Source organism: Lagopus muta, chromosome 4 (assembly GCF_023343835.1).
Source record: "Lagopus muta isolate bLagMut1 chromosome 4, bLagMut1 primary, whole genome shotgun sequence".
Taxonomy (NCBI): domain Eukaryota; kingdom Metazoa; phylum Chordata; class Aves; order Galliformes; family Phasianidae; genus Lagopus; species Lagopus muta.
Window position 1 is genome coordinate 3,056,168 of NC_064436.1, and position 14,974 is coordinate 3,071,141.

A 14,974-nucleotide genomic window follows, 5' to 3' on the forward strand; every position below is an offset into this window, starting at 1 on the left:
CTATTTCAGAAGCATCTCCACGCCTGTGGAGCCCATCTTTTCACATACAGACAAACTACCCAACTGTGGTTATGAACTATCACAATCAATGGGAATGGAACTGCTTTTCCTGAAGCCACAACAGAGATTAAAGAGGATGTGTGAGACCTTCTACTTTGCAAAGTGAATCTACAACAAAAACCCTGGGCGAGCACTAAACTCGCTCCTAAGAAAGTCTGCCATATTTTCCTTAGAGAGGACAAAAATATGCCAGCTACAGCAGTGGGTGCCAGTTACCCACTGGGAGGTTATGGGGAGCCACCACTGCCCCATGGCTCCTGCTCTTACTTCCCTTTCCAAGTCTCTGCCCATGAGCTGCCCCGGGTCTCCAGCAGCCCAGAGAGAAGCCTCCCTCCATCTCCCCTTTCCCATGTCACTAAGAGAAATTACATGTTATGGCAGCACAGTCAAAATACTCGCAATGACTTGCTTTGTTTAATTTTAAAAGCTATGAAATAAATATTTTTCCTTTACCCGGTAACTGACGCGATAAGGAAAAAAGCAGTGCTTCACAGAGTTGTATAGAATTTTAAGAAAATAATAGTATCCCTAAAGCTGTGAGAAATGAACGAAGCTTTGAGTGCTTTCTGCCTTTTTTTCAAAAGCACAAGAGCTTTTTTTTTCCACAATGTCATTTTTTGCAAATGTAGCCAGCTATACTGTTTGTTGTTGTTGTTTCCAGTGAGATGATGAATAATTCTCTTGCTCATTTGCCTGACAAACCTCTGTGCCAATATATGCCGAGACTGAACTGGCTGTAAGTATACCTTATTTTCCACTAGAAAATATTTTTTCTTTGTGTCACAGAATCACAGAATGGACAGGGTTGGAAGGGACCTCAAGGATGATGAATCTCCAACCCCCTGCCACATGCAGGGCCACCAACCTCCCCATTTCATACCAGCCCAGGCTGCCCAGGGCCCCATCCAACCTGGCCTTGAACACCTCCAGGGATGGACGGGGCATCACAGCCTCTCTGGGCAGCTGTTCCAGCACCTCACCACTCTCTCTGTAAAGAACTTCCCCCTGACATCCAGTGTATTGCATTTCTGTAGCACTTTTTATAATGGACAGTGGAATGATCTTACAGAATGCCTGCTGGTTCACAGCAGGGTTGATGACCTGAAGTCGTTAGTCTGGTGTGCAGAGAAATTAGATGTCTGGTTTCTGTTCTCTTTCTTGCAGTCATAATGTTCTAGTAGTAGCTTTCTTTAATTACATTAGAATAACAGCCTGATTGCAATAAATTTATTTGCATGTTTTGTTTTTATATCCTAGAGACTTAGAAGGCAACCATATTCATCACTTAAGAAATGTCACTTTCATCTCCTGCAGCAGTTTAACTGTATTGTAAGTAATAGGGATATACTGGCTAGAGAGAATGAGCTGAAATTTTCCTTAATGTTGTGGTTATTTACATGTAAGGAAACTTAATTATAAATCAGCACCGTACAGAATAACCACTGTTTAAATTTGGATCAAAATTCAGCCTTCAGGTGCCCAGCTAAATTTCGCTGAAGCGATTATGACCAATATTTAGAAGTTCTCAGTCTGACATTTTGCTTGGAAAAGAAGGAAAAAAAATAAAATACAGACCAAAAAGCAGCAAAAACACAAACCACGTTTGGCTCATTTCTTCATTTCAAAAAGTTCAACAGCCTGGTTGGTTGGCCCAACAATTTGAGAACTGTAGAATTCTCTTCAAAGTTTCTTCTGTAATGTCACGATGTCTTCAGAAATCCTGTCAGCCATTTGATAGATTAGGAGCCTGCCTGGTCACTTCCAATTTTTAATTCTTCCATGGTACTCCTATTCTTGGTTTTCTCTTTGTTCATTAAATCATTGATTGTTCATTAAATCATTGATCGTTCAATCAAGGATCAAGTGCAGTAGCAGATGATATATGGGTGAAGGTGTTGCACAGCCATGAGCCTATGTTCTGAAGGCTGTTAGGTCCCAAGCCTTCTAGCCCAGTTTATCTTTCTCCTGCTCTCAGAAGATGTATTTTGATCTCCTATGGGTAAAGGAATGTTTGGGGTGACTGAAGAGCGCTAGAATGGCAGCCTCGCTAAATGAGCTTGCCAGAAAGAACAGCCTGAACATTCAAACCTGTCCCAGCAATTAGTTTTATCCCTGAAATAATCTTGAAATCTCAAAGCAATCAGTAGTTAATTGTGTCTTTCTGTTATTCTGCAATACTTTTGTATTTTAGTTGTTGGTAGGTACCAATACAACTGAAGAGCACACAGTACATTCGCATACATGCAACACAAGTTATTTGTGCAATTGGGTATCTGATGTGCTTGTTAACTGAATATGTGAGGCTCATTTCTGAACATCCAGATAAGAATGAATCTTAGATGTTCTGAAAAGTTTTCTTCAAAGCCAAGCAGTCCTTGAGCAGCAGAAATATCTGCTTGTTTTCTCCTTCCAGGGTGATGAGGCAAAATAAAATCAGATCTCTGAATGAAAACAGCTTTTCTTCTCTCCAAATGCTAGACGAACTGTGAGTCCATTTCTTCTCTTTCTTGTATGACAAGCCACAGACTTTCGTAGTTTATTTTCCATATATCAATTACCATAAATTAAAGGTATTTTACTCTTTTTGATGCAAATAAAATAATAACAAATTATGATCTAATGATATCTCCAAAATAACTAGACCAAGAGAAATCTGGTGTCTCTAGCTTTCCATGTTATTTTAACAGCATTCTTTTATAGTCCAAGTGTTGTAAAATCTATCTAGTACGAAATATTTGTCAAATAGAATGAAACTGTGTGTCTTGAAATTACAAAACTCTTCAGCAGAATTGTTGAACCTACTGAGAACTTACTACGTCTCACCTATGGCTGTTTCTGCAGGGACTTGGCTAGCAATGAGATTGAATCACTTCCTGCATATGTGTTTAAGGATCTAAAGGAGCTTTCACAACTGTAAGGATTCATTATTATTATTATTATTATTATTATTATTAGACTGTACATTACTCATATGCTTTCATTCATGAATGCCAGGAAAAAAAGAGCATCTCTGTATAAGCGTTGCCTAAAAAACTCTTGACACAAAAGCAATTTCACATGTCATTTACTTTTAATTTTATGTTTGTCATTTACCTTTAATTTTATGTTTACCATTTTGCCCTGAATAATTTTGTAAAATGTGTCATTTTCATATCCAAAAAGAGAGCAAATTCAAATTCTATTTTTTTCCAGATCTTACTAGTGTATGCAAAATGACCTATGCTAGCTGTATTAGGAGAACTTTATCGTTTTGATGGGAGTTTTTAACATGATGTTATGATTTGGCTCTAAAAATTAAAAGGGTAAGAACTGGATAGCATCGTTAGCAAGTGCTTTCCTCTTGTAAAAGAGATCCAAAGAAGTGTAAGGCATTATGAAACAAACAAACAAAAAAGGCATTCTTTCTTTTCCATAACGTGCATGGAAAAATTCTCAAGTGCTGAAAAGTCCCAGTCTTTCTTACATAATCTGCAAGATTATGTCAGAAAACTGAAGATCTCTCCACAGAGCTCAGGCCAGCACATTTAATCCTGCATTGATTTTAAACTTGGAAGATGGTACAGAGAGGCAGCAAGACTCCCCAGTGCACTCGAAGCTGTGTAAACCCAATGTACATTTTGAGAAAGCATTGATTATTTTTTTTTCTTTCTTTTTTTGTTCATTGCCATGGGCAAGTTTTACTGGAGGTTAACCCACCTGTGCAAAGTCCCTGTTCTTACCCTTGCCAGACACAGATCTCTGTTTCTAGCCAGGACCCAGCATGTGCAATACCTTATTTTTCTGCTTTTCCAGCACTCTTGGGATCAGTCACAACTCTTGGGATAATCAAGTGTAGCCAGCTGCAGATACTGAGCTTTCATGTTAAATTTACCTTATCTAAACAGAAACATAAGGAAGAGTTGTAGGGAGAAGAAATTAGAACTATCTCTATGTGTATTCACAGAAATCATTAGAAGTGATGGATTTTATCAAGTACCAAACTAAATTTTGTTTCTATATGTGTGCAGTTCAGCTACATTCTTTTACTTACTCAAAACCTTCAAGCGTGAGGTTGGGGGATGCAGATGTGCACGTGAATGTATGTGGCAGTAGCATAGTACGAAGCATCTGGCTACTCTTTCCATTGGAAGGGTATTTACCAAGCTGAATAACACTACAGAAATGATGTTACTTATATTCACAACTGCCAAGAGAGCAGGTCCTTCCTAGAGGGCTGAAAAGTAGTTTTACTTTATCTTTGAAGAGGCTGTAAGGAAGATGTATGATGTAGATTTAACTCTCTGTTGTATTTACAGGAACCTTTCTTACAATCCAATCAAGAAAATACAAATGGACCAGTTTGATTTTCTAACCAAACTCAAATCCCTGTAAGTATCAAGTTTTTCTATTCAAACACTTAGCTATGTTTATTTGTGATAAAGCACATCTTCAGAAGTTCATAATACAAAACATGTTTTAAAAGAAATTTCCTTTGAACCAGACTGTAGCTATTCACAAATTTCAGCCTGGAAAGTAACTACTAGCAATATTCCAATGTACCTTCATTTAAATACGAGGTTCTTACTGGATATTTCTCAAATGAAAAGAAATCGTGAGTTCCACTTCACAAAGGATGTTGTCTTTTCAAGTGTTAAAGAGCAAGTTTAATGGAACCCAGCTTTGATCTTGAACAACTTGTCCATAGGGTTAAGAGTCACGTGAAGCTCAGTAGGGGCTATTGAATGCCGTGGGTAGACAACATTAGAATCAGTAAAGGCAGGAATTCAAAAGGAAATTGATGTACGTACAGGTTTGACTGGGGAACTGTTTCACCTCTTACAGAATCCACTACTAACACCATTAAAAAAACAAAACAAAACAAAAAAACCCACAAAGCAATCATGGTTCGGCCGTCTTGTCAGAGGGGGTGGGATTTTACAAGTCTTTTTTAGGGAGTTGAGAGGAAAATTTTGTATCTTGGCTAACACAGCAGCTCTAACGCGAATTCTGCCAGCTTGGAAAGACTGTGTGATGCAGGGAGTAGGTCTGTACAAGTTACAGCAACAACAAGTATCTGAGCACAGAAAAGAATTATAAGCTACCTCTTTCTTTTTTTCAAGTTACAGCATGTCCTTCATTCATTATTTAACACTCAAAGAACTCGTGCAACTCAGTGCTCAGGACCTTCCATGTTTCAAGTTAGGAAAGCTGATGAACCTTGAGACAGATCTACATGAAACAGTATGTCTCAGCCCTCAGTCTGTAGAATATCCATTCCCTCTTTCCCAGCTTAAAATAGTAGGTATAGCTAGGGAAATCAAGCCCAGGATTAATTTCAGGGCTTAACTAAAATTTACAGGTTTCTATATTTGGGGAGTTATTCTTGTCTCATAGCAGAATTTCCCAAAACTAAAAACCATTAAGATTGGTACTTTTACCCTCTTTTGCCTAAATATACCCAGGACTCACAAGTATTTTGCACTCAGGGCATTTAGAAGTGGATTCAAACAAGGTTCCACACAAGGAAAACCAAAGGTTTTCGCAAGTTACACATTTAATTATTTTAGACTAGAATACAGAAACTGAAGTTCTGAAAGAGCAACCTGCACAGTTACACTGTATTGGTCTACTACTGTAGGAGTATTAGAATATATTTTAAAAAATCAAATAAGAAATCCTATGTATTTGTCACCAGAAGTCCAACATTTTCCCTAATATGCAGAATTCTGTGTACCAGCTTCCTGCTGCTCTTGACACAATAAAATCCTGCATTCCTGCTGTGATGTGTTTGCCTAGGAAAGCAATATTTGGGATGGAAGGCAGACATTTAAAATATCACTGCTGGAACAAGTTATGATTTTTCCAGGGATGGTGAAAGAGAGTTGGCAGAACAACACTTGAGAAGGGCAATCATGGATGGCACTGCTGAGAGCACCAAAACTGCCTTCTTTGAGATACTGGAAAAATAGCAAGTTTAGTAAAATTAAGTGTGATTCATTTTGTTCCACTTTAGCTTTTATTTAGCGTTTCTGTTCAAGTTCCAGAAGAATGATGGAGTAGACACAATTAAGTTCATCTCTAATTTCATAACATGAACGCACAGTTTCATCATATGAATACAATATAAATGCTCACCCAATTTGTCTTTCTGCCACTGAGTTTCTACTGCATTTCATTGAGAATGTATTGTTTACAGCAGCTTGGAGGGCATTGAAATTGCAAACATCCAGAGAAGAATGTTCATTCCACTTAGAAACCTTTCCCACATGTAAGTAGATCATCATTCCAGCTTGTTTTCTTTGGTTGTAATTTCACAGTTTGCAGATTACTGAATAAGAAAAAACGGTTATTAAGTAATTTAAAATTCATTTATCTTCTTTTGAGATACGTTTTCTGAATATTTACCAAAGAGGTTTTATATTCTGGCTACAAAGATAGAGCCATCTATTTTCTGTCTTTCTTTCTCACCACCAGATATTTCAAGAAGTTCCAGTACTGTGGATATGCCCCTCATGTGCGCAGCTGTAAGCCTAATACTGATGGGATTTCATCCCTGGAGAATCTTTTAGCTAGCATTATACAGAGAGTGTTTGTCTGGGTTGTATCTGCCATCACTTGCTTTGGAAATATTTTTGTTATCTGTATGAGGCCTTACATCAGATCGGAAAATAAGCTCCACGGCATCTCAATAATGTCTCTCTGCTGTGAGTATTCCATGCATGAAAGTAGAAGAACATTGTTTTAATCTGCTCGTAGTGTGTACAGTATTTGTTATTACAAAATGGTGACACATTTCCAGTATTAGATTTACTGAACCCTCATGCTCCTGTGAACGGCAATACAAAATGCCATATCTTCCCCACCGGGAAGTCTTGTTGGATGCTACCTTTGTTCTGTAACAACAAACTGTTGATAGATTGCAAAGGTTTCATGATTTTAGTGCTGTAGACATTGGAAGGTTGGAAGGGACCTCAAAGCCCACCCAGTCTCAACCCCTGCTGTGGGCTGGTTACCCCCCACCAGCTCAGCTGCCCAGGGTCCCATCCAGCCTGATCTTGAGTTCTTCCAGGAATGGGGCACCCGCAGCAATGTGGGCAGCTGTGCCAGGGCCTCACCACCCCCTGGGTGAACAATTTCCTCTTAATGAATCATAGAATCACAAGGTTGGGAAAGACCTACAAGTCCAACCGCCCTCCCATCACCGCTGCTACCACAAGCACTAACCCAGATCTCACAGCTCCTCATCCAGGCGCCTTTTGAACACTGCCAGGGACGGCGACTCCACCACCTCCCTGTGCAGCCATTCCATGCCTGACCACCTTCTGAGAGATAAAGTTCTTCCTCATGTCCAACCTAAACCTCCTCTGGTACAACTTGTGGCCATTCCCTCGGGTCCTGTGTGTTGCCTGGGAGAAGAGGCCAAACCCCTCCTCATCACAACCTCCCTTTGTAGAGTTGTAGAGTGCAGTGAGGTCTCCCCTGAGCCGCCTCCAGGCTAAACAATCTAAACAATTGCATGGGATTCTGTTACCATTCCTAATAGCCCATCTCAGTACAAATCCATCTAAACTTAAATATTGCACAAGTGGTATTAGCTGCATTTTTAAATGTAATTGTCAGCAGGGTATAAAATGGCAGCATTTCTATATACTGCATGTCAGTGATTCTCAAATTGTTATTGCTTAACCATTAGAAAAATCTGAGCACCATGCAAAACTTCTAGTCACTGAGACTATGCATAAGCATGTATGTGTGTGTGTACACGAGACACCTTCAGCTCTGTGTTGACAGCTCCTCTTCAATTTGTAGTGTTAGCATTGCAGAAATATTTGTTACTGAGCCTTTTCTTGGTAAGTCCATATAAAATATAATAGGAGTAAGAAGAGGTGTCATGATCTTTCAATATAAGCAATCAAGGCTCATTGTTTCTCTTGCTGCACTAGAGATGAAAACGTGAAGCAAATGCTAGAATTTAATAATTATTTTTACCCTGCCATCATTATTGAGCATGTGAGGAATGGTGAGCACATCCTGAGAGATCTACAGTACAAGCTCACTCATTCTAATGCTCCAAAAGGAGCTCAACAAATGTCAGAGCAATCCCTCTAGCATGCACAGGAGCTTCCCTCTACCTTCTGCCTTTCCCTGCTAAGCTAATCAGGAGGAAGAGCACTGTTGATTGTGTTTGCTGACTGCTTTCAAGTCTTAGTAGAAGCTTGTGCACAGCAGTTTTGAATTATTGTAAGATGGATAAATCTAAATTAAACTTAAATGGAACAAATTAAATTGACGAATTAAAACTAAACTTTCAATCCAACCCAAGAAAAGGGTTGAAAGCGTATTTCTATAAATTGAAGTATGCTTCTTCAGCTTGAAAACCAATTTTATTCAGGATTCAATATGTAAGTCTGAAAACAACTGTGAAACATAGACTATTAGCTCAAACAAAAGCTGACAAAAAGGAATAACAGAGCTGAATTATGTGGCCTTCGCTACAACTCGCGGTATCATTCCAACTCTAACATTGGTTTTATAACTGTGTGTTAGCTGGCTTAAAAATGTGTACTAACGTGTGCATGTCTGTTTTTCAACAGACATATACACAAAGAGAACGGGAAATTCAGATGTGTAAATAATGATGTTAAGCACTATGCCCACAGGTGCTGACTGTCTGATGGGAATATATTTATTTGTGATTGGAGCTTTTGATCTTAAATATCGTGGAGAATACAACAAGCACGCTCAGTTGTGGATGGACAGTATTCATTGTCAATTGGTGGGATCGCTGGCTATTCTGTCTACAGAGGTGTCAGTCTTACTGTTGACTTACCTGACTTTGGAGAAATACATCTGCATAGTTTATCCTTTTAGGTGTTTGAAGCCCAGAAAATGCAGGACAATTTCCATTTTAGTTCTTATCTGGATAATTGGGTTTGTTGTTGCTTTTATTCCACTGAGCAATAAGGAATTTTTCAGGAACTACTACGGCACCAATGGCGTCTGTTTCCCTCTTCACTCAGAGCAATCAGAAAGTTCAGGAAGTCAGATTTATTCTGTTGTCATTTTTTTAGGTAAGTTGCCTTTTTTCCTGATACATGATTAGAGCCTTCCTTATATACAACAATGGTCCTGATTTTCAGACAGATTTGGCAGCTTTGTTGGGATATTCATTTTTCATACAGACCTTTTCCAAACTATTTTGTTATATTAGATTGATACTTAGGTATCTTAAGATGTATGAAGGGCTCAAAAGTTGGAAAGAAGGTAGAATCATTGAGTTCCTGAAGGAATAGATTTTTGCCAGGGAAGTAAAGAGAAGAGCTGCGCTGTTTGGCTCCAATAGCAAACATTTGTCAGGTGATGATGATGTGATTACTGGAGTAGAGATGCCATGTTTGAGAGAAGACTGTTTAATTTTATGGGATTGGCAGTTTAGAGCAAGGATTTTTCTTTATTATCCAACTTGCAAACAAGTGATGTGGAACTGCCGTTCTGCTTTTAAGAAGTAACTAATTAAAGCCTTTTCAACAGGTGTAAACTTGGCAGCTTTTCTCATCATTGTCTTTTCCTACGGAAGTATGTTCTACAGTGTTCACCAAACAGCCATTATGGCTACTGAGATTCAGAATCATATCAAAAAAGAGATGACACTGGCCAAACGTTTTTTCTTCATTGTATTTACTGACGCACTGTGTTGGATACCCATTTTTATTTTGAAACTCCTTTCTTTACTGCAAGTAGAAATACCAGGTATGTTCTTCCCCTTGCTGCTGTTTTGGCTGTGCATGAAGATAGTTTTTTGTTTAGAAGAACAAATAATTGAATGTATTGAATTATATTACTGTAATGAACTATATGCTTATTTATCTTCATAGATGAACACACAATATAATGAATTATACTTTGCTTTATTACTGCACTGGATTATATTACTATCATCTACAAGGTTAGTCACGTTTAATTTGGACATAACAACAAAAAATCAAATCTTTGAAGTCTGTCCCAATAGAATATCTATAAAATATATCAGATGATTTTGTAAACCAAGCTTGCACTGGATTGGCCTTTCTCATCTTCTGGCTTTCGGAGATTCTGTTGCCTAACCAGCGTTCAAGCCAACACAAAATTTCATATCTTGATTGAACCATATAATTCTTACCCTGAAATAAATTCAAGCACTGACACTTCAAGCACTAAGTTAGGTAAAATCAAGCTAACCTTCTTCATGCTAAAAATACATTCCCATGTAAAACCAGTAAAAGATTAGAAACTTTAAAAGCTTTGTGGGGGGACTTATAATGAATAATACTGAGGAATAGGGAATATAGATCCCAGGCAGTGACAGGAAGCAAAGAATAGAGAAGATACAAGAGCAAAGGGTAGTGCAAAAATAATAGTGAGAAGAAACAACCTGTGATATGAAGCCAAGCTGTTAGTGTGCAGCCACCCCTCCAAGCAGGAAGCTCTGTTTCATAAGCATCAAGGGCTCATGTTAATTAATGGGTAGAAACGCTATAATGCCTACTACAGCTTCCTTTCTTTTTCTCTCCCCAAGGTACCATAACATCTTGGGTAGTGATTTTTATCTTGCCCATAAATAGTGCTCTGAATCCTCTTCTCTACACTTTGACTACACGACCCTTCAAAGAAATGATTCACCAGTTCTGGTACAACTACAGACAAAGAAGATCCAAAAGGGGCAAAGGCAGTCAGAAAGCTTACGGTCCGTCCTTCATTTGGGTAGAGATGTGGCCAACGCACGAAATCACACCAAAGCTAACTAACCCTGTGCTTTGTACAGACTCCTCTGATGCCTCTGTCACTACACAGTCAACAAGACTAAATTCCTACACGTAAACACGTTTGGAATCTTCACAGCGATGTCTGCACGCCTGTGGAGTTGCTGCTTTGCAACAACGATGACAAGCGAGGGAGATACGACGCCTGGGCTCCTGCGCACCAGATCTCAAAGCAGGAAGAAGGCACAGTGTGGCTGCTTGCAGGTAGAACCAATATATCAAGTGTTATTTCCACCTTGCAACAGTTCCTGCTATTTTGACAACTCGTTCTAGTTCAGAATGAGAAGTCAATCTCTTCTTTCTTTTTTTTCCTCCAGCAAGCCAGGAGTGTGGGGAAAAAAAAATAATGAAGTGTTATTTAAAACATCTCATACTGAAATCACAGCATTTCAAAATCATCTATCTTTGGGGGAAAAAAGGCTATTTTCAATAAACTTTTTATAGTTAAAAAAAAATACCCATTTCAACAGCTCTTTTATTTTTCAGAGTTGACTGGTTTTTCATCTTCAAAATCATACTCCTCTCAAGATTTCTGAGTGGTAGACTTTTTAGACTGCACACAGCTCTTAAAAGCTTTTGGGAATAGCACTAAGAAAATATATTCATTTCATAATTAGATGACTTTATTATATTTGTCAAGGTCAAACAGGTGGAAACGTTATTCCTTTTATCAACCGTTTCACCCATACAACTGTTGTAATTCAAGCAGAATCAGAATATTCTTTTTTAAATGTGTTTCTCAACCCTGTGTCCTCCAGCTGTTAACTAGAGGAAATGTCTCCTTTTGGAAGAGCTAGGAAGACCAAACTGAGCACCCCAATATCTTGACGCTGCTCTTCTCCTCACCATTTCATTATGAGCTACACTAAATAGCTCCCAGCAGCTTACACACTTCAACAGGTTTCAGCCTTTATCTATCTCTGCATATTGAATAACAGGAGGGTGCCAAAGAGATGACTGTCAGTCTTAGTAAGCTTCATCACATATACATTGAGTCTCCTTGTATACCTGAACAGATGCAATATGGCTAAAAAAATTTTAGGAACACCACAGTTCTGCACTTTTTGGGCTGCGTTTTTCCTCCTTGCAATAAAACAGCACAATAATGTCATCAAGCTGAAACAAACCTCTGCACCCCCCAAAAAAGGTGTTAAGGATAGATGTAGAGGCAGTTCTTTTGCATACACACACCTAAGATCTTTTCCCTTAAGAATTACTGTGATTTCTTTTGTTCTTTTAGTACCATATTCCCAGCCCAATGGCTTGGAAGCCCAAGAAGGTAAAATAAATTCTTTTGTATTGGTGATTTGAAGCTTTTTAAAATGAAGTTTAAAGATACTTCTGGTGTTTGCACTTAACTTCTTAATAATGTAAGAAGTAGAATTAAAAATAGTGTGACTCACACTTCAGCTGTTTACAGAACTTTGGATTATCTTGAAATCAAAAGTTAAGCATCTACTGTACGTTCAATCAAAATAAAAGATTGTCCATTGAACAAAATGACTTCTGTTCCAAGTTGTTTGGCAGCACTTTGAGTTACTGGGAAAACAAACAAACAAAAACAACAGAAAGAGGAATCCTGCAATGTAGATCACCTTTAACCCAGCCACTCAGAACTCAATTCACCAGGGCTTGTGTAATCTAAGGCTCGTTCAGAAAGCTGCTCCCCTGCTTTCAATAGGATGTCTGTCCTTATCAATGTTCCTATTTTTCTTTTAAGTTGATTCTAAATGCACTCAATGTCATCTTCATTTCTATGAGTAATCCAAGAATATCCATCAGTTCAAAATTTGTTGTAAGAACTTTATTGCTTTGATTACAAAACTACAGCTTCTCTTTAAAATAGTTTTACCAGGGAAAATGTGGCTGATCCAGGGTATAGCTACATTCTCCTGCAGCTTCCCCTTGTATTTTAGCATTTGCAGCTGTGGTAAAGGCACAGGAGTTTCAGTACAGATATTTATTACATAACAGTGATCTTCCAGACCCAAAGGCCCTGGTAACAGCACCAAACTAATGAACTAGTAACTGCTTAAGGCAAGACATAAAAACAGCATCAAGTACAAAAAAAGTTCTTCCCCAAGATGGGAGAGTCCATTTCACAGGTTCTGTCCTAACCGATGGAAGCTTTTCCTTGTGCTTCAGAACAATTCATCCTAACAGTAAACACTGCTGATGTGGACCACCATAAGGCACTTTATTACAAATGAAAATAGTGTAAAATTGTTGACAGTAATAAAACTTCTCATAAAACAAAAATGCAACCTCACAGAAATATACCGCACTAAAATAATAATGTCTGGGACAGGGGGTTACCTAAAGCTTGTAAATAAGCCACGACCTGCCACATGATCCCATCCTTTCCATAATGAAAGAGCACAGGCATGGGAATGCTGGAGGCTGTGGAAGTTCTCACAAAGACATCCAGCAATGAGGAGTGTTCAAAAGGCTGCAAAGCACTGGGAGCAGCGTAACTCCGTGTGCGTTACTTCAGCACGAACCTGAGATCACCTGAGCTTCTGAGGAAGTCCAAAGTCGCAACGTTATTTTCACACGACTGCAATTCATGCACTCAAAACAGACGCCCATACGGCTCGGTCCCACAGCAGCTCACTCGCTGGGCTTCAGGGAGTCGTAGCCCTCCTTCAGCAGGTCCCGCCACGTCCGCAGGCAGCGCGCGTTCTCCGAGCAGCGAGCCGCCAGCGCCTCCACCTGTGCCGACACGGCGCTTGTGGCCTGCAGGACGCGGCTCAGCGAGAAGGCAGCCTGAGGGCGGGCAGACAGACAGATAGAATCATAGAATCACAAGGTTGGAAACGACTTGCAAAGATGATCTGGTCCAACTGTCCTCCCATCGCCACTGCTACCACAAGCACTACACCATATTTCATAGCTCCTCATCCAGATGCCTCTTGAACACTGTCAGGGATGGCGATTCCACCACCTCCCTGACAGCCACTCCAGTGCCTGACCACCATCTGAGAGAAAAAGTTCTTCCTCATGTCTAATCTAAACCTCCTCTGATACAACTTGCATCCACTTCCCCGGGTCCTGTTTGTCGCCTGGGAGAAGAGGCCAAACCCCTCTTTACCCCAGCCTCCCTTCAGGAAGTTGTAGAGTGCAGTGAGTTCTCCCCTGAGCCTCCTCTTCTCCAGACTGAACAATCCCAGCTCCTTCAGCCGCTCCTCATAAGACTTGTGCTCCAGACCCCTCACCAGTTTCGTTGCCCTTCTCTGCACACGCTCCAGGGCCTCAATGTCTTTCTTGTAGTGAGGGGCCCAAAATTGAACACAATACTCGAGGTGCGGCCTCACCAGAGCTGAGTACAGGGGATGATCAGCTCCCTGCTCCTGCTGGCCACACCATTTCTAATGCAGGCCAAGATGCCACTGGCCCTCTTGGCCACCCGGGCACACTGCTGGCTCCTGTTCAGCTGAGCATCAGCCAACACCCCCAGGTCTCTTTCCTCCTCACAGTCATCCAGCCACTCATCCCCAAGCCTGTAGCACTGCATGGGGTTACTGTGGCCAAAGTGGAGGACCTGGCACTTGTCCTTGTTGAACCTCATCCCATTCACAGCCCAGCGATCCAGCTTATCCAGATCCCTCTGAAGGGCCGCCCTACCCTCAGGCAGATCCACACCACCTCCCAGCTTGGTGTCATCTGCAAACTTATGAGGGTGCACTCGATGCCCTCATCTAGATCATCAATAAAGATATTAAACAAGATGGGCCCCAGCACCGACCCCTGGAGGACACCACTTGTAACGGGTCGCCAGCTGGACTTCATTCACCACTTCCCGTTGGGCACGGCCCTCAGGCAGTTCCTTAGCTAAAGAAAGGTGCACCTGTGCAGGCTACGGGCAGCCAGTTTTCCCAGAAGAATAGTATGAGATAGATAGATTGATTGAAAGACGCGTCCATGCGGACCCCCTCCCGCCCACTCGGCGTGCACTCACGTCGCCGATCTGCATCTCCACCTCCTCCAGCTGCAGGGCTCCGGCCGGCGCCGCTCCCTCACTGCCGCTGCGGGCCCGCCGAGGCCCGGTGCTGGGCGAAGCCTCCGCCATAGCCCGCGCCGCACAGCGCTCCGATCCCGTTCTGTCTCGCGAGAGCCGCGCGGCATGCCGGGAGCGG

At 40.7% G+C, this 14,974-nt stretch overlaps 2 protein-coding genes across 5 annotated transcripts in view; one reads left to right on the forward strand and one right to left on the reverse strand.

Annotated features, from left to right (window-relative positions):
- Positions 1-12,510, forward strand: part of RXFP1 (relaxin family peptide receptor 1) — a 47,315-nt gene extending 34,805 nt beyond the window's left edge. For 2 of the 4 annotated variants that reach the window (XM_048941377.1, XM_048941375.1), the window contains exons 9-18: positions 722-796; positions 1,318-1,389; positions 2,474-2,545; positions 2,902-2,973; positions 4,356-4,427; positions 6,236-6,307; positions 6,514-6,743; positions 8,700-9,110; positions 9,571-9,789; positions 10,595-12,510. In XM_048941377.1, the coding sequence (XP_048797334.1) occupies positions 722-796; positions 1,318-1,389; positions 2,474-2,545; positions 2,902-2,973; positions 4,356-4,427; positions 6,236-6,307; positions 6,514-6,743; positions 8,700-9,110; positions 9,571-9,789; positions 10,595-10,896 (1,597 nt within the window). In that variant the 3' untranslated portion in view covers positions 10,897-12,510. The remainder of the gene's footprint in view (positions 1-721; positions 797-1,317; positions 1,390-2,473; positions 2,546-2,901; positions 2,974-4,355; positions 4,428-6,235; positions 6,308-6,513; positions 6,744-8,699; positions 9,111-9,570; positions 9,790-10,594) is intronic. The other 2 variants (XM_048941378.1, XM_048941376.1) reach the window with 2 other exon arrangements.
- Positions 12,511-12,620: 110 nt separating this feature from the next.
- C4H4orf46 (chromosome 4 C4orf46 homolog) lies at positions 12,621-14,958 on the reverse strand. Its single transcript, XM_048941399.1, has 2 exons — positions 14,797-14,958; positions 12,621-13,604 (listed from the first exon to the last, which is right to left on the reverse strand). Exons 1-2 carry the CDS (start codon positions 14,905-14,907, stop codon positions 13,449-13,451), a joined length of 267 nt encoding a protein of 88 aa, XP_048797356.1. The 5' UTR covers positions 14,908-14,958; the 3' UTR covers positions 12,621-13,448.
- Between the last annotated feature and the right edge of the window lie 16 nt (positions 14,959-14,974).